At 42.7% G+C, this 18,658-nt stretch overlaps 2 protein-coding genes and 1 long non-coding RNA gene across 3 annotated transcripts in view; 2 read left to right on the plus strand and 1 right to left on the minus strand.

Annotated features, from left to right (window-relative positions):
• Nucleotides 1–3,925, plus strand: part of LOC109528736 (uncharacterized) — a 6,922-nt gene extending 2,997 nt beyond the window's left edge. The window contains exon 2 of the long non-coding RNA XR_002170722.1: nucleotides 1,180–3,925. This is a non-coding gene — a long non-coding RNA (uncharacterized LOC109528736). The remainder of the gene's footprint in view (nucleotides 1–1,179) is intronic.
• Nucleotides 3,926–8,162: 4,237 nt separating this feature from the next.
• LOC109528745 (putative methyltransferase DDB_G0268948) lies at nucleotides 8,163–11,533 on the plus strand. Its single transcript, XM_019891703.1, has 6 exons — nucleotides 8,163–8,384; nucleotides 8,556–8,716; nucleotides 9,233–9,446; nucleotides 10,648–10,751; nucleotides 10,875–11,012; nucleotides 11,200–11,533. Exons 1-6 carry the CDS (start codon nucleotides 8,277–8,279, stop codon nucleotides 11,285–11,287), a joined length of 813 nt encoding a protein of 270 aa, XP_019747262.1. The 5' UTR covers nucleotides 8,163–8,276; the 3' UTR covers nucleotides 11,288–11,533.
• LOC109528746 (receptor activity-modifying protein 1-like) lies at nucleotides 11,523–14,617 on the minus strand. The gene is made up of 3 exons (XM_019891704.1): nucleotides 14,301–14,617; nucleotides 13,114–13,240; nucleotides 11,523–12,265 (listed from the first exon to the last, which is right to left on the minus strand). The coding sequence occupies exons 1-3, from the start codon at nucleotides 14,350–14,352 to the stop codon at nucleotides 12,010–12,012; spliced, it is 435 nt and encodes a 144-aa protein (XP_019747263.1). The 5' UTR covers nucleotides 14,353–14,617; the 3' UTR covers nucleotides 11,523–12,009.
• Nucleotides 14,618–18,658: the final 4,041 nt, after the last annotated feature.

Raw genomic sequence — 18,658 nt, forward strand, 5'->3', positions numbered from 1 at the left:
CCCATAAGAGCCCACGGTGACACCAGTGTAACAAACAGTTTGAACTCCCCAGTATCTTTTTTCAAAACTTTTTGTCTGATTTTAACCCATCAAAACCTTTTGGAAAAATGGGTCTGGGCTCTTATGGGTTAAAGCCAAAGACGTGTGCATTAAGTATACCAGTTCATAGGCAGTTAGGTCACCATGATAATTTCAAGACACATTGTGCAAACATATCAACACACGCTTTGACTTTTGACTTTAGAGGTTGATGAGGATTGCGGTCTTCTGTGAGATTCATTACAGTGAGCTTGTAGGGGCGGTTGTTTAGATATGAGATATTTTTCAAAGTTATACGGCTCTGGAAAAATGAAGAAACTGATGCAAGGACTAAGCAATTAACTAAAAGAAAAACAAATCAAGGATGGGCTTTGCTGTGCTTTGTTTTACGATGATATAGATCTTTACAGAAAAAGACATTAGCACTTCAATTTCTCTGCATCAAAATTAAGACTTGTTGGCATAAAGTGGCGATGTGTCTGTTAATTTTTCCCAGAGCTGAATGTGTTCGCGTGTACCTAAACGAGGCCGATGTTATGCAAACACTGCACGTTGCCGTGCAATCAGGCCGTGCGTGTATGATTTACACCAACGATGTTGCAATTATGTTTGATTTTGGCCTTGAATAGCATCATGTCCGTATCATGAGCGATATTCCTCTGTCTGACATATTTCCTAATCACAACATCTTACAGATTGCAATTATGTAAGAGGAAGCAACACTTCAGGCCCTCCTTTTCTAATGCGGCATTACTTGGGAACACACAGAGCAAGAATGGTGGGAGACTCGTCCTATTGGGGGAATGTTTGGGTGGAATAATTTCGAATGTCTAATAAAAGCCCCCTGCATGTGTTCATGAACATGCATCATTAAAACATTAAAAGGCAACATTTTGTCCTAGTTATCGTTTGGGGGTTTTTGCAGCTCCATGTTCGTTTCTGCTGTTGCTCGCAGCACGACAACTCAATTCATTCGGAGCTGTAACTGAAAATGCTGATTATGAATGAGTTACAAGAGGACCACTTGCATCAACACCCATGGCTCAGTGCTCGCTAGCTAATCGCATCGACTAAACAATCCCCTTTCCAGAGTGCTGTGTTTGTAAACTAATGGAGCGTTTCCCCCTCTGTCGTTTGCAGGTGTTTCTCCCGGTCGGATCATTTGGCGCTGCACATGAAGAGGCACATCTGAGGAGCGCACGGCATGTCAGAAGGGAGTGGAGCTGGTGAGGAAGCAGAGAGGACAACATCACTTGGGGAGAAATGTTCCGGATCAGAGGCAGACGCGCCACGCTTTGGCTTGAACGTGGGCAGGCAACACACGGGTCCCACATGATTCCATGAAGCGTCATCTTATCCTCCAATGGGACCATGAGCTGGCAGCTCTTGGGTTGAGTCCACTTTTGCCTCGCGTTTAAGCAGTATTGCCCCACACGCAGCCACTTTTGCGCTCATATTCGGTCCTCTTTGAGCAAAAACACCATCTTGCTAGGTTGCTGTAGCCTTTCTGTTCAGTCAAAGTTTTACTTTTGACCTCTCATACTTCCAAACTGGATCCATTTACGAATCCTTCTGCTTGGACGGCACTCGTTTGGATGGCAATTGCAGACTTGAAAATTTGGAGTGTTTTTTTTTTTTTGTTTGTTTGCCGGAGCTGATTGAGGTGATACAGACGACAGCAGGAGTTTCGAAATCTCATCCATCCGGACTTGCTATGGATGTGGTCAACAGCAGGCCGTCTCCTGCTTGAGCCTGATGTCCGCGTCGTCGGAGCTCACATTATTGCACAATTGACTCTTGGCAAGCCTTTTGTTGAAAAGAAAAGCCCTGGTTTGTCAGAATGGGAGGAACTTGGGCCCCATGCACAAGTCAAAGCAGCTTGCTGACTGTCATCGCACATCAGACAAGATCGCCACGTATGTAAAGGCTACATTGTTTTGAAGCAAAGACCTCCTCTTTGTTCGGAATTCCACCATTCTGAAGAACTTTTTGGGAATGGATGCAGCCAAATAAAAAGTGTCGATGCCTGAAGTGATCTCTCGGCCCTTTGAGAGTGATTGGCACCCGACACGCCACCACGTTGCTCGGCCATGCAGGACTGTTCCAATTTAGCCAAGTTGCGTTCAGAATGCAATTTTCTCCAGTAGATCAGGCCCTATGTATCTCCTGGGACATTCCGCAGATTTATCCCCTGTAGGTCACGGAATGAACTTGCAGAAGGACAAATCCAATCAACTGGCTGAGAGATCAATGTGAATGTATTTCTAATGTGTCTGTGCACGTTGCAGCTGAAAATGTGAATGGCGTAGCGGTCGCTCCTTGTTCGAACCGAATCTCTTTCCACATCGTTGTTAATCTAGGAAGTCACGCCGTGACGTGTCACACTTTGTTCCTGTTGACTGTCCGGAGGTTGGGAGCGCAGGTTTCCGTGGGGTCAAGTGGTTAGGGTGGGCCAGGTCTGCCCAGTCAGCAAAGATAACTGCCCTTTCAGGTCCGTGAACTTCCAACAGAATGAGACATGAACATTCAAAGATGTGTAGTTGCAGTTCTCTTCGGTGCTTTGACTCCTGAATCCCAGACGCCAGCTCTGCCTTTTATCCAGGCGGCACGGACATAATGGAGGCGATGCCACAATTCTTGTTGACTCAGCTGGGATCTTTAGCCCAATACTTAAGAAATGGAATTTATGGGGATTCAAATGAGGAACATGGACACCTGTCTTATTTCACGTTTAGGATAGTACGTAAAGCACCAGATCAGCTCCTTGCAAGCAGTCCGAGTGTTCCGTCCGGATTGGATGGCGACGAAATGAATACAAGTGGTTTGCACCGTCAACGGCAGCTCGATGTATGTCTTTCAATACTCCAGCTCTGTTGTTGGCATGAATGACTGCGTGGAAATGACATTTTGGTTGTTTTAAATGTTCTCATGGACAACCCTGGACTGGAGCACAGAAATATCCCAAATATTCTTTGGAAGCGACTCAACTATTTCTTCTCAAATGTGCGCGCTGGAAAACTTGGAGTTCAAATGTGAATGTTTACTTTTTTATACTTTTGTTTTATTTTTGGGTGGTTCACTTATGTGTCCTTTTTTATGAATGATTGTCAATTATGCTGTGCCTGTGTGCGTGTTTTTTTTTTGTCTGTATTTGCACTGTAAAACAAAAACAAAGTAAAAAAAAAAAAAAAAAAAAAAAGTAACAGCTGATGTTTCCTGTCCGCTTGTGCACATCACGCCACTATCACTGCATCTCTGTACGGTAATTGTTTTATACACAAACTTGTGCACATGCATTAGAGCACGCACTTGGCGCGTGCACACAGACACGCTCATGCGAGAGTGTGCCCCCCCGACCCCAACCACACACACACACACACACACACACACTCACACTCACACGCACGCGCTTGCTCGGTCTGAAGTGCAGGCTGCAGCTTTCAGCATCGCTGATCTCCTTCTGAATTTGAAATCAGACCCCTTTTTTTTCTACCAGCGTCCCCTTGTTGCCTTCCCCTCCCCTCCACAAGATAACAACCCTTTCAACTCCCGTCCCCCTACCCTCCCTGCCCCCCATCATCTCCCATCTTCCTCCATTTTCCTGTGTTGTTGTCTTTCTCCCTTTCTTTCGACTGTATAAAGTGTTTTAAAATTTATCATTTGTATATTATGATGTATGAGGATGATAATGTTCTTTATTAACGAAAAATGAGAAAGATTTATTTTTGTTACCGGTTTGTTTCATAATTCATTTTTTTAAATTGGTATTGTAATATCTCTATGCAAGGACTGTTTGTTTTTTTGTTTGTTAGTTTGTTCTTTTTTTTTTTTAATTTAAGAGTGTAATTAAGTGTAATAAATGGTAGATGCAGTTTGGCATGGAGTAGTCATGCTTCCTGTCTGGTCTGTTCATTGACAAAAATGCACACAGTGCCCACCACAGTGTCTTTAAAGACGTCTTATCAAGACTCAATCGCAGAATCAGCCGTTTTGTCAACAACGAGCACCGGGAGAGAGCATTTAGGCTCCATCACTGACATTTCTTTGCAGTTGCACCCAACGTGGAGCGTAATTGAATCCAATCAGTTCTTATTGCGCTCCTCGCTTCACGATTTCTTATTCCATCCTTCACAGGATGGCTAAAAACACCTGCTCACAGTGTGTAATCACATCTGTTAGCCAACAAGGTGCAAAGGCGTCTCTGCTTTGCCTGCTTTTTGACCATGACCAGCTGATAAAAGGCTAATCGAATAAGTAATAGCTAATTAGGGAGTAATTACTGCCTGCTAAATGGTCCTATGCGGTGTATTAATTCTCCTCGGGTCTGGCAAAGAGGAGCTCCCATCAGGGCTCCCCTCGCCCCCTCCCATCCCCCTTCCCTTTTTTTATTGTATTTAATACTCTCTCATTGAAACTTTTACTCTCATCAAGAAGCTTACTTGCGTCGGTTAAACATAATGTCCTTTTATTGGTAATTACAAAACGGCTAGCAACTGAACTGTACCGACATCAACTACCGCAAGAGAACTAATGGAGTCATTTTTCAATGAAGACTGCGCTTCCCTTAAACATGTTCACAGTGAAGCCGCCGCCACTAATACCCGCACTCCCACTGCTAGGAAGTTTCACAGCAGGACAACAGCACATTTTTTTAAATCCCGCTATTACACCCCAGATCCCCAGCAGAATATTCTGCAAATAATTGAAAAGCTGCCTTGATCAACACGCTGTTTGAGACATAATTTTCCCTCTCTGTGGTCCTCTCTCATCCGTTTTGTGATGTACAGCCTCTCCCGTTGAGGGTCACAGCAGGGGCTGAGGCATATCTGCTCAATTAGGACAGACTCCACTGGTTGCCTGTCAATCAAAGACAAAAAGCAAACAGGAATTTTGTTCCAGTGAGTTGAGGAGGTTCTGTCGATGGGCAAGGGTCACAAGTCAGTCCAGTTCCATTGTTCAGTTGTGGCAAGCCATCACAAAACTGTCGTGGCCACTTTAATTTGTCTTTTATTTTCTTAACATGTCTTTTGTTTCAATTGAGAGAACAGTTTGCACACAAATGAAGATTCTCCTCACCTAAATCTAAGCACCACTTAAAGGTAATGTTTTACTGTAAACCTACTCATAAACCTGGTTGAACAGCGACTATGTAAACAACCAAACCACGAACGAAAGTCCTGCACACCTTCAGTCGCACATTACGTCCTAAATAGAAAGTATAACCAAGAAATGGACTAAAACTGCGGGCACCTCAGCAAAGTGCCACAGTACTTTGCACGAGCACCAAATTGTTACACTTACTTGTTGCACATGCCTGAGTTGTCTCATAAAGATTCATGCAGTATTTTTAGAGAAATCTCTGAGACACCATTTCATCAAGGAGAGGCTAATTTACATCAACGAGCAATTGTGAAGGTCCTTTGATTTTGTGCAACCAGCACAAGCAGCCGAGTGCTTTGATAGTTACAATTATAGGGAATGTGTCAGCATGGCCCTCTGTAATCAAAGGCTAATCACCCTGCTGGTTGCAGAGAAGCACCCGCGTCAAGCTTCCGTCTCTTAGCCACTTTGAGCGACATCTCAACTCCTGTGAGGTATGCTGCCATCCAAAATCTCTTTTATGTCATTAGTTAGTGTCCTCGAATGCAATTTGGATTATGCTAAGTTACTGGAGACTAGTGGCGTGTATAGGACTGTTTTTTTTTTTTTTTTTGTGGGAGAGGTGGGAGACAGTGCTGGGAACAATAAGCCAATTGTTATTTCGATCCAAACAAGTCACTCGTCTGGCTTGGAAACGCTTCCAGCCAGTTGTTTACCGAAGAAGACTAGGCTAGAAATGGAACTGACTTCAGCCTGAGTGCACACGAATAAGATCTTGGAGTGGAGAAGCGAACGTAGACTCGTGGTGGACCACCAAGTCTTCAGCACTCCACAGAGCCATCATGCATTATGGAGTTATTTCGCTCTCTTGCTGTAAAAATAGACCAACAGACTTGAACCTTCTGAATTTTTTTTAATTTTTTTTTTTTTTTTTTATGCTACTTGCTTCCACTTGAACTTCAGTTGTGTGTGTTTTCCAAAGCACTCGGACACTTTAGCTTGCCATTTTTCCAGTTTGCGGACTACATTGAAACATACTACATTCCGTATATGTAGCTTGCGTGTTGATGATGAGCGTGGTCGCAAGACTCATGTTCCTTCGGAGACATTTTTGTGAGACCATTGTGGTTTCTTTTGCATTCTGAGCACGGAAAAGTCGTGCGCTGCAGCACCTAAAGGCTCCCCGATGGCCATTGATCCATCGCTACGCCCACAGAGGTCCCGGACTCCTCTTTGATTGCCATCCCCCTGCTAATTAAACAGCCGAGTTTAACGAGCTTACGTTGCTACCAGGTTGAATGGAAAGGTCACCACTAGCTCACTTGTTTGCAACTGAACACCGTCAATAATGAGCGTGGCAAGGGAAGACAGGTGTTCACGGAGGACATGAAAAAAAAAAAAAAACGAAGCAAGTGGAACGCACCACCCACACAGGAAAGCCGGAGCTGAGATTTGACCCCTGAAATTCTGAAGTGCGAGGCAAACTTGCTGCCAGCATGAAATATTATTTGGGTAATTTTTGTTGCTGTTAATTTAGGACAGCTGTGGCGTTTTAATAAAATTGCCACAAGCGCAGTAACTAAATACATTTGGTTCTGATTCAGAAGTGCTTTTGCTTGGTATGAATGTCCACCAATCAAATGCCATCAACCACCCCCATCCGTGACCTACATACGCTATCTGTCCCGTTCATCACTTATCTTATGGCGGCAGAATCAGGATTGATTGGTTCAATTAAACTGGCCTTTAATGTAAGCCGTTTAATCCATTTCTATCGTCCAAACCAAATACCTTCCCCTCTCAGAGTGAGATTATGGGCCTCTCCTTCAAATTGGCACCTCAAATAAAGGGTTAATGGGTCAAGGGAGTGAGGCTGAATGTTTGGAGGCAGAGCCCAATAATGAACTCACGGGCAAAAATGTAGTTGGGCTGGAACACAATTTCCTGAAATGCATGCATTTCAACCAGTAGCTGCAGCGTGTGCTCACTTGCTTAAAATTACAAAGAGGATTTGATACTCAGAACCATGTATGTCTCCATACTCGTATTTAAGATGTTGAGGACAATCACTGTGCATGGATCTATTTTAAAACTCATTTATTCCCATTGATGTATTTTCATGTCTCTTCAGAATCCAGACACTCAATCCCAGGAATATATTTTGAACGTCTTTTATGTCGTTGGTTTTTTTTCCACATTTGAGGGTAAAAGGGGGGCCTGAAAATAGCTGGCATTGAATGAGATGTGTTTCAAAGGTGTAATGCACAGCCTTAATTATTAAAGCTTTTTCAATGTGTTAATAATACATAGAAAAAGCATGTTTTTCAGACAAACATATGCGTTGATTCACACCGCAAGTGTCTTCATATAAGTTTGACAAGCAAGTACAGTATTTTGAATTCCAAGGATGGATTTGATTGTCCCTTGCGCTCATCTGTTGGTCAGAGTCACGGGCCTAGCTTTTTTCCTTTGCTTGATGAAGTGCCTACAGATGTACACGGGGCTTTTCTTTGCCAGTTGACCTTGTGTTTCTAATAAATTGGGTTTGTGAGCACACACCCTCACACGTTTACATACACACCAGATGTTGAGTCTTGCTGACAGGTATGACTAAATCCAATTGATTGGTCAACACATGCCATGGTTGCCCATGCAGGACTTGGGTCGCTGATACCCTGGAAAAGCCCCTTCCCTCTATTTACTGAATCCTCAGTCGCTAAAACATATTTTACAATAGCAACAACAATACGGCCTTCAATTTGCACACGTGGTATATACGTATTTTCTAATGTATGTTGAAGAGAAGCATTGCACTCATCGAAATACACTTTTATTCAAATCATTTCATTTATTCTAATTCGGTCATGTCAATTATAGCCTCGGAGTAAATGAGGACGACAACCTTTCCCAGAGGAAGACAAAAATCTTCGTCCTTTCGCACAGAATGATGCATGTTCTAATACTGCTCCCTGCTGCTCTTAGAATGCAAGTGCAGTGTCAAAAAATATATATTTATATACGGTACAGTACATACACACACACACACACACACGAATATTTGAAGAATTGGCAGACGCGGAAGTGTAGCCACTTTCTACAAATCAGTGTGGTGCTTAGAACAGATCCGCCGGGTACCAATGGCTTTTAGATTTTTTGAGGAGAGTGCCCATGTTGCCGCTTACCTGCAATACAGAGTGACCCCCCATGAGTTGATCAACAAGATCATAGACTTTATGGGACCAAAGGTATGTTTTCATTATGTGATCAAACTGCAACCCTATAGATTGTTTTATGTAACCCATTCAAACCATTGTTTTTTTGTTTATGTAACTTAAAAATGTTTTGTTTTGCTTTTTTAAGGAGTAAGTGAAATTCATTGTTCATGGTTAACTTGACTGTTGTAAATTCCCCTCTAGTTGCAAAACAAGTTCAACCTTGCAGTAGATGTCGGCTGTGGTAACGGAAAGGGGACAGTACTTTTGGCTCCGTACTTCAACCAGGTTGTTGGGACAGACGTTAGCCCCGCTCAACTGGGGCTTGCTCGGGCCAATAGTATTCGTCAGAATGTCTCATACAGGTGAGATGGGATAATGGAGTGGCTGGTTAGAATCCTTTCAAGAGAAATCTGTTGCTTATAATGCAATCTTTGCCAGGCTCCAAAATTGCAAAACCTTAAGGCGGAGCTCTTGCAATGGGTCTGGATGCACTTCATCAAGTATGCAGATGATCCATGCTTGTGCAAATGCAATGGACGAAACAGACACATTCTGGAAATAGGCAGCTCACAAAACTGTGCTGCCTTGTGTCTTTCACAAATGATGGCAGGGAGGACACTCCAGATAGCCATCTACTGTATATGCGGACAATTCAAAAGTCAATTTTCCATAACATGGCTATATTAAGAAAAAAAAAGACTTTTTAATTAACCGATTTTCGGAGTAAACAGCGAAATGAATGCAACAAATATTACAGAACTCCCATGCTCGGTGAGCTGACTTGGAAAAGCAGAGCATGACCAATGTGGTCCATGAATTTGCCCATGACTGTTCTAATATTTCTCCAACCTCTCCTTTTCCTCCACGCCGACATCCAGGCAGAGTCCAGCAGAGCAACTGCCATTTGAGTCCAGCCAGGTGGACCTTGTAACGGCCACGACGGCGGCCCACTGGTTTGACCGCCCACGGTTCCTGAAGGAGGCTGAGCGGGTTCTGAAGCCCAATGGCTGCCTGGCGCTGCTTGGCAACATGATGGACAGGGCGCTGGAGTATGGCGATGCCACTAGCGCAGTTAACAACATCTGTCAAGAGGTGATTTTCATACTTACTTTTACTCCTTGGTACATTAGTCACGGAACAAATATTTCATGTGGCCCATTGTTGTTTCATGTTTGCATTCTAATTTCTAAGTACCCCTTATAATTTTCACTTTCTCGGCTGGACTTCGGGGTGCTAAACAACAATGCAAAACAGCAGTGAGTGTAAAAGTGTAAATTGCATTGAGAAAGAATCCAATTAATCCATTTTAAATAATGGAGAACCTAGCACTGCGACTGGCCGGCGACCTCTCCTGGGTGTACTCTGTCTCCGACCCAAAGTCAACTGGGACAGGTTCCACTTTACCCGCAAATGTGATGATGACAAGAACTTCAGAAAATAGATGGATGAATGGAAGCCGGTTCGTCTCGTGAAAACATCATGCAGGAACGCCTGAGCCAAGAATCGAACCTATAGAACCTCTGAAGTGTGTGGCAAATGAGTGAAGCGTTACTCTGCCGTACTGCTGTTATTTCTTTTCATGTCAATTAGCCACAGCTGTTACATCACATTCTGGACATTTCGGAATGCCTCACTTGACAGGCTTGGCAGCTAGCCATTTACTGAGAGTGTTTAATTTCCAACTTGATGGGCGGCCAGTGACTCCGGAGATCCAACTATTTGTGTCCAAGAAATTAAAAAGTCAATTTTCAATAGAATAACCCCTTTGAAATGGATTTTGGTGCTTGTAAACATAAACTGGTTGTAAAAGTTGCCACAATACAAATTACAAAGGCAAAATCTGAAGTTGATGTGTGTCGCAGATGTTTTAACATTCTGTCAAAATAAGATTTGTACCATTGCTCATAGTAAGGTATAAGAATAATAAAACATTCAACTTGAACCTTAACCTCTGGAGCTCTATTTATGTGGATGGTGCCAATGCACCGCGGCGCAATGTCAGAATATCCTGATTTTTCTATCAGTGCGAGAGAGCCTATTGAACGACTAGAGGGCCGCATTTAAAGGGGTTGAAAGGAGCCACTTTGATGGGCCATGATTAAAGTCGTCTGTGACCACTCACAGTGGCGCAGCCCTCCCTCTTGAAGATTCACTGGGCTGCGCTCATCTACGAAATTACTCACATTGGGTCTAACCCGCCTCCGTGGAGTTACACCGTGCACCACGCAGGATTTATGTCGGTGATGATGCATAGCAGCTTTTACCAGCATGTTTTTTTATTGTTTATGATTAGTTTCATGCAGCTCTGCTCCCCTTCAATCACCCTTGTCTGGGCTCGTGTCCTTCAAAAATCTACTTTGACATGTTCGAGGCCTGTCCCTTTCCGGATAAACAGTGGTGAGTATCCCATCTTTCTGATTATCGCCAATGAAAACAGACAAATTAAAAAAAATGACATTTCCATAATATGGCCCATCAGAAATTTTCTTCCCTTATATATATATTTTTTTTTGTCTCCAGGCACAACTGTCAAAACATTTACAGAAAAGTGACGATAAACCAATTCATTGGTTTGGTAGAGACATTTACTAGTTACCAGAACCTGAGGAGTGAGGATGCCGCCAAGGCTAAACGTCTCTCTGATGACATCAGGAACAAGTGAGACATAAACATGCAATCTTCGACGTTAGTTAGCCAAACACTGAGCATTAAATTCTACACCGCACCTCAAATTATTGTGTCGTTGTTTGTACTCTCAATTGCTCATGAAAAGTTCCCCTCCCGTTGACTAAATACTCATTGTACCACTACAACAAGAATGAACTGAACCTGTCTTCCATTTCAGGCTGCTCGCTGCCATGCAGGTGTCCTCGCCAGACACGGAGCTCACCATGGTGATCAAATATTTCTACATGCTGGCACGAAAACCTTGATCTTTCGACTGTAAATCAAGGACTTTGAATAAAACTGAAGCCGAACTTGAAGCTAAGCTGTTTTATTGGGCATTTTGTTTTACTTGTGCATATTTATTTGCTTGTATTTAATCCAAATTAATGAATGCTAAAATCATTTCAGTCTTTCTTTATCCGATGCTTAATTCCTTTGCATGTGATTAATAAGAAAAGCTTCGCTATGAGGATTTTTTTTTTCACAGATAAACAAATAACATTTTTAGTGTTTTGGCTGCTCTATTTTACTTGCTTTTATTGTGTGTATAATTACTTTGGAACCATCACTCACGGTACTGCTTTCTACATTTGATGAGCATGAGAATGCACCAGTTGACAGCCTGCAAAATAGCACACACTAGTTGTTTAGTTAAAGTCTTGAGTCAAACAAGGAGGACAGTTTGTTTGAGTACACATTTTTTTTTCCAGTTTCCATTGTCTAGAGTTGTATTCCATTGGTGCAGTGGTGAATTTCCTCTCAGGACAGAGCTGCACACACGCACACAGAGTCAATGGAATGGTAAGAAGACAAGAAAAAAAAGTGTAATTCTTAGACTGTGCTGAGCTGCTATGGTAGCACACCACTTAGAGTATGTAGCTGATACACGTCACCAGATTAAATTCCAAACGGTACTGTGGCGCGCTCAACTGTACCACCCGGTGGAGAAATAAAGGGTCCAGAAACTGTCCAGTAATTAAGGTTGTCCCTATAGAATGCCCTCTGTATGTTTACTTCTCCACACCACCAGGGCTGTCACGAGCAAGGTGACCAATATCGGCACACCAACGAATGGAGCAAGGACACTGGCCGGCGGGTCGTGGATGAGCCGGCCGGTCAGCTGGCAGTCATGGAAGTAATTACGGTGGATCCTCACAAAGAAGCGATCGACTGTGTGACCGGGCCAGAAGCAGTCCATCCTCAGTGCCACTTGGTAGGTGCAGTTAGTCAGCCCCTCGTAGATCCTGCATGGAACAGCAAAGGTAAATGCAAGCCAAACGTCAGTAGAGGCTAAAGCGGAGATGCCACAATGAGGCAGGCAACTCGGACAATTGTCGACAGGGCCCTGATTTGAAATGGGGCCCCAAGCAACGGCTGATGTTGATCCATATCAATGATGTTAATGCACTGCTTTACACCCTGCATTGAAAATGTATTGTGAATACCCCACCTAAGGCCTCTTACTAGCAGGTACTGGCTCATAATAGACCATATCAATGACAAAACTGGTGAAACGTTGTCATGACATGTTGGGATTTGTGGATCTGCTTAATTGAGCCCCCTCCTCGCAGGTTTGTTTCAAGCAGTCTTTACATTTGTTGTTGTTGTTTTTGAAGGATCCTTCATGGTACTTGCATGGGAACCCTGGCGGTCTAGAAATAAACCTGCAAAAGACAGCATGTACCATCAACTGCATTTCACTATATTTTGCAATGTAGTGCACTCTCTTGGTGCCTTCGAGTGACACCAAAGAAGCATCTGGTCTTAACACTGCTAATTATAGCCACTAAATATTTGAGGGCAGAAGAAACCAATATGCATCACAGTAGTCTCAGTGCCCCAGACAATTGATAAATGTGAAATCGTCTCAGTACGCTATCATCAATTATTAGATATTGTATACACTGTATAGTATATAAATTAAAAGAATAAATCTATATAGCAGGAAACAGAAAGTAGACACCCTTTATTTGCTTTCACTGGCCAGATAATACCCGCTGTACCAGGTAGAACAAATCCTTCAAAAGATTCTTCTTATTGGTCATGAACACGCTGTGGAGACAACAGAGTGTGTCTCATGAGTTGAACTCACTTTGTGGTGTCTGGCCAGCTGCACCACAGACGTTGGTCCACTGCCCCCATGTCCGACTTGAACTTAGCCAGGCAGAAGTCGTCGATGACTCTCTCATAGAGTGCTCTGTCGCAGCCAGACACACATGCTGCAGAATGGGAGGTAAAATGAGGATGAGTCCAACTTGCCATCATTGACTTGTGATTGTGAGCTAGTCTATAAAGATTCCAAGCTTTTGTGGTTTTCTGCTTCACTGAAAACCATCTCTTTTTCAAACATCATTTTCACCTTGGATAATGTCATTAACAGTAGGGCTCTGTAGCTCTCCGTGACCCCCGTTCGCAGGGCATGTTTTTTAGGTGAGTAAATATGTTGCTAAAGTCAGGAGCATGCAAACGGAACCTGTTTCTAAACTGGATTGTGTGATTCTGGTGTTTGCTAAGCCTCCAGGGAGAGTTTAAAAAGTCTGCAAAAGGTTATTAACGTGATGACACTTTCTGCTGCTACAAAAAAGCCCCCAGATCAACAACAACTGTAACTTTTCCATGACTGCTATTCCAAAAGTTAGGACTGAGATGAATATGCGAAGTCCACTTTTTGCTTTTCTGTGATCTTCCTGCTGACAGACTGAACGAGAATGTATGAATCCCCTCGGGTATTGAGGCGAATGAGTTAAGAGAATATTTAGAATATGCAGTACAGGAAGATGCTCGCTGATAACAGCTTTCATGGACAGACCCTCCCATGTCCTCCAGGCCAGACTGACAGGCCTGGGCAGCTCCTTCAGCCAGAGACTGTTACACCCGTGCTGCAAGAGGGAAAGGTACCGCCGCTCGTTTCTGCCGACTGCTGTCAGGCTGCTGAATAAACACACGTGAAAACCTGGACTCAAGGTTTTTAAAGGTTTTCCTTCTTTTTCTTCTACTGTATTTAGATATGTGGATGTCTGAATTCAATGTGACTGACTTGAAGCACCACAGATAACCGTTTCTCTCAAGTCCAAGTTCAAGCCGCAAGTGCTGCTTGTGCATCCATCTGAAATAAGAATTTTTTTCCTCCTGCCTTTTAATTTGAAATGCCGCACAAAATCTTCCCAACATAAAAACTGACAGACATTGACTACAAGGAAAACAGACAGAAGTTGTCAAATGTTACGGAAGCACATTTAAATGAATTAAAATAACAACCTTTTCTCAACAACCACTCACCGGTGACGAACAACATGACACAAGCTGCCTTCAGGAACAATGCGCTTGCCATGATCACGATAGTATAAGCAACTCCAGTGTGCGCTTCTCTTTACTAGCCTGGGATCAGCTGTGCATATTTCCTTCCCCTTCTCGTCCTTCCCTTCTAATATCTTGTAGATAAAAAAATAAGATTAACCGAAGATCAAGATGATGACACGGATAACGAGCAAACAATGGCTCATGGCTGTGGGCTCAACACAACAGAGACGCCAACCAAAAAAGTGCCTTGACCTTCCACAGTGGGAACCCACCCCCAATCATAGCAGCCCTGCCTGTCATCTGATTCCTTGTCCGGCTGCCTTCCCCTGGAGCCGCTCACAGGGGACACAACAACAAATCAGAAACCAAAATTAGCCGAGTGGCATGACAGTCACTGCCAACTAAGACGGGAAGTCAACGACATTCACTTGACTTTCCAATGTAGTGCAATCCAAACTGATCAGCAACTCCAATTCACCTTTTCATCTCCTGTCTGTGGTCTGGTAGGCCAGAGATGTCCAAACTACGGCCCGAGGGCCATTTGTACGCCACCATCCATTTTTCATCGACCTGCGACATGACAAAAAAAAAACAAAACAACAACTCACTAAAAATGACATTTGGCATGGGGCGCAAGAGTAGTTAAAAAAAGCGAAGGTGGGCAGAGTGAGAAGGGAGGGTGTCAGGGAAATCAGTGCCATTATTGTAACAAACTTGCATATATACTGTTGAACTTTTCTCTCAACTCAAAGACACAAATAAATCATTTATGATTAAAAGAATAATAATTTATCTTCAAAACATTGTCGTGAATAAATATAATTACATTTTAGAGGCAAAAATTGTTTCTTCCACTTTATGCTCTGCGGCTGATTTTTGAGGACATCACATTAATGATCCTCAACTGTTTGAAAAAAAAATGGTCATTTTACTACAGTTAGTTCTTGGGGTTCTGAATGTGGAGATGGGATTCGGCTCCTGTTTAGTGCAGAGCTGGCTCTACCCTGAGATAGACAGCTTTTGGCCACCCCAAAAACTGGGAAAAGTCCTCAACTATTTGCCTTAACCCCTCTAGCAGAAAGCTGATGAGATTAACTACACAATACAAACAATATATACAGTAATTGCTTTCTTGACTGACTTTTGTGAAAAGTTGAAGGATTTAAAAGTGGCCCTTTCAGCCTTCCATTTTTCTGTATGCAGCCCTCAAAGGAAAAAGTTTGGAAACCCCTGCTGTAGGACAAAGAAGTGATGCTGAAAGTCCAAGATAATGGTGACAGTGGCATTCTGCCAGGGCCAAACAAAATGTTTGTCAATCTGGAAAGGTGACTGTTATTGTTCCACTCCTGGCTGTAATGTTTAAGATGCCATCTGCGCCAGCTCAATCTGCTGGATATGTGATCATGGACCTTGGATATTGTTAGAAAAATAGATTTGCGCTTATAAAATGTATTAATATAATGTTAATTGTAACCGCACACAAGGGCGGCCCAGTGGTCCAGTGGTTAGTGCGTCGACCTCACAGTGCAGAGGTCATGGGTTCTCCCTGGGCCTGTGTGGGTTTTCTCCGGGTACTCCGGTTTCCTCCCACATTCCAAAAACATGCATGGCAGGCTGATTGAACACTCCAAATTGTCCCGAGGTGTGAGTGTGAGTGTGAATGGTTGTTTGTGTCTGTGTGCCCTGTGATTGGCTGGCAACCTGTTCAGGGTGTCCCCCGCCTACTGCCCGAAGACGGCTGGGATAGGCTCCAGCACCCCCCGTGACCCTTGTGAGGATGAAGCAGATCGGAAAATGGATGGATGGATGTAACCGCACACAATCTCTTTTTTTATGTGAGGACATCATGGTAGAGTTTGTTCTTCTCGTTCTCTCTCTGAATCGTATTGTCACATGGCTGTGAGACAGGACAAGACATCTATGTCTGTTATTGTGCACCCGTCTGACCTCATTTAAGCAGCAAAGGGCTGCTAAAGGGTAAGCATTTTCTCCTTGACAACCATGTGGCATCACTCTGCAAAATAAAAAACAAATGACACAACTTTCATGTAATGCTACTAACTAACTAACTAACTAACTAACTAACTAACTAACTAACTAACTAACTAACAGTAAATTGGATTTTTTTTTGAGAGCTGTTTGCTGGCTGTCGCACTTGACAAGATAAATATCCATCCATCCATCCATCCATTTTCTGAACCGCCTAATCCTCACTAGGGTCGCGTGGGGAGCTGGAGCCTATCCTAGCCGTCATCGGGCAGTAGGCGGGGGACACCCTGAACCGGTTGCCAGCCAATCGCAGACAAGATAAATACAATACTTAATTTGGTTGCTTGTACTTACTCAAGTTGTGAACTTGTAACCCTTTCGTCACCAAGAAACTGAGCTAATGTGAATCCGCAAGAATAGTGTTAAATTACATCTAACGCTTTAAGCATTTGGTTTCCAAAAGTGTAACTTGTACCACAGTGTAAATGGTATAGGGATGGACGAACCGTAGCACAGTAAAAGGTACGGCGGGAAAATAATCAGAATTCTCATAATTTGTCTGAAATTGATTACGGTACTACAATATACAGTACACTGAAAATATTTGTTTGAATTTAATCAGTTTTATTTCGTTTAGTGGTTGCACATAATAAAATCATATGTTTCAGGTGACCTTTTTCAAGTAGTCTATACATCTTAAAAAATATGGCTGGTTCCGGGTGATTTTATTTTGCTCAGCTACTTGAACAGCCATGTGTAGTGGCAAGCAGAATAATGAAATACACTTCCAGTTGCCAATAAATGACAGAAGATGAAATAAACCTGTATATCCACCTGTCATTCATATAACTGTGAATATTTCAGTTTAATGTTACATTCCACACCAAGTAAATCAATTTATCAGTATTCATTATTTCTCTTTTCAAACTTTTGTGACATTTTTGTTTGGAGGTGTTCCATGAGATTTTTCTGATTTAGAATGGATACCTTCGCTGCTCAACGAAGGTGCCGAAACTGCTCCAGATGACAGCAGAGTACAGTGGATGTTTTCAATTGATATTCATTCCAGCAAACTCTTGTGTTCATGATGAATATTAAGGCTAACGTTACGCATTTCTCCCAGCATCCGCTAGATGGGAGCAGATGAAAGGACATGATTTACACCTTCGCTGACGCCATCATGCATCAACATCTCAACCTTGCTGTATTTTCATTGTACACACAACGATTCTGTCGTGTTCCACTGATCACACATGGACATTATAGTACTGCCTGATGCGTAAATGCATTACACTGACTTTATTAAATACTCTTAAAACTAAAAATGAATGGGGAAAATACTTCCATGTTTTCTTGCGGGCGAGTGGTTAGCACGTCCACCTCACAGTGCAGAAGAAGTGCAGGGTTCGGTTCCGGCTCCGGCCCCGATGGCGGAGATTGTATGTTCTCCCCATTTCTGCGTAGGTTTTCTCTGGCTACTCCGGTTTCCTCCCACATTTCAAAAACATGCATAGCAGGTTAATTGAGCACTTGAAGTTGTCCCTGGGTGTGAGTAGTGAGCCCGGATGGTTGTTCGTCTGTGTGCCCTGCGATTGGTTGGCAACCAGTTCAGGGTGTCCCCGCCTACTGCCCGAAGACAGCAGGGAAAAGCTCCAGCACCCCCCGCGACCCTAGTGAGGATGAAGCGGATCGGAAAATGGATGGATGGATGGTTTCTTGTTCATCTTTTTTCTTTCTTTTTGCTTCTTTTGCAGGTCGACAAAAATGTGTCATCTTAAATGAAGTTAATATTGTATCATACGTACTGAGCAGTTGTATTGAATGGCACATTATGGTATAAATTATTACAAATAATAATTTATAACTTTTGTGTATTTTTTTTTATATGATGTATTTGTACATATTTCGTGAATATTTATTGTATACGTTTTTTCTATATGAATGACCGATTAGTGGAATCATTTGATATGAGAAATATGGAGAGAAGCAGGGATTGGACAAGTTTTGTACTTCTTCTTACTCCCTTTGCACATATAAAACCGCATTGAACTATGGCATCTATTGATGATTTTTTTTCTTCGAACTTTTATTTTTATCTTGTAATGTGTTTGTAAGTCATTAATCAAAACTAAATAAATAATAAGGACCCATTTTACATTAAACTCATGAAGCACCACCAAACAAAATGTCACAAATCTCATGGGGGGAACCCCATTAAATTGTTCTGTCACCAGATTGTGTGCTGCTACCATACAGTAGATGAAAGTAATTAATAAACAATTCTTTTCAGGTAAATTAAGGGACATTGGCAAATATCCTGGTCGAATCAATTCAGTATAATACAGTAC

The sequence above is a fragment of the Hippocampus comes genome, unplaced genomic scaffold (assembly GCF_001891065.2).
Source record: "Hippocampus comes isolate QL1 unplaced genomic scaffold, H_comes_QL1_v1.1 scaffold174, whole genome shotgun sequence".
NCBI classification, from domain to species: domain Eukaryota; kingdom Metazoa; phylum Chordata; class Actinopteri; order Syngnathiformes; family Syngnathidae; genus Hippocampus; species Hippocampus comes.

What these genes read in the sequence shown, in the direction of transcription:
- LOC109528745 (XM_019891703.1), top strand. Translation starts at nt 8,277, where the DNA reads ATGGCTTTTAGATTTTTTGAGGAGAGTGCCCATGTTGCCGCTTACCTG. An exon ending in TAGACTTTATGGGACCAAAG is followed by an intron (nt 8,385 to 8,555) that starts GTATGTTTTCAT and finishes ATTCCCCTCTAG; the next exon opens with TTGCAAAACAAGTTCAACCT. An exon ending in CGTCAGAATGTCTCATACAG is followed by an intron (nt 8,717 to 9,232) that starts GTGAGATGGGAT and finishes GCCGACATCCAG; the next exon opens with GCAGAGTCCAGCAGAGCAAC.
- LOC109528746 (XM_019891704.1), bottom strand. Translation starts at nt 14,352, where the DNA reads ATGGCAAGCGCATTGTTCCTGAAGGCAGCTTGTGTCATGTTGTTCGTC. An exon ending in TGTCATGTTGTTCGTCACCG is followed by an intron (nt 13,241 to 14,300) that starts GTGAGTGGTTGT and finishes CCCATTCTGCAG; the next exon opens with CATGTGTGTCTGGCTGCGAC. An exon ending in AGCTGGCCAGACACCACAAA is followed by an intron (nt 12,266 to 13,113) that starts GTGAGTTCAACT and finishes TGTTCCATGCAG; the next exon opens with GATCTACGAGGGGCTGACTA.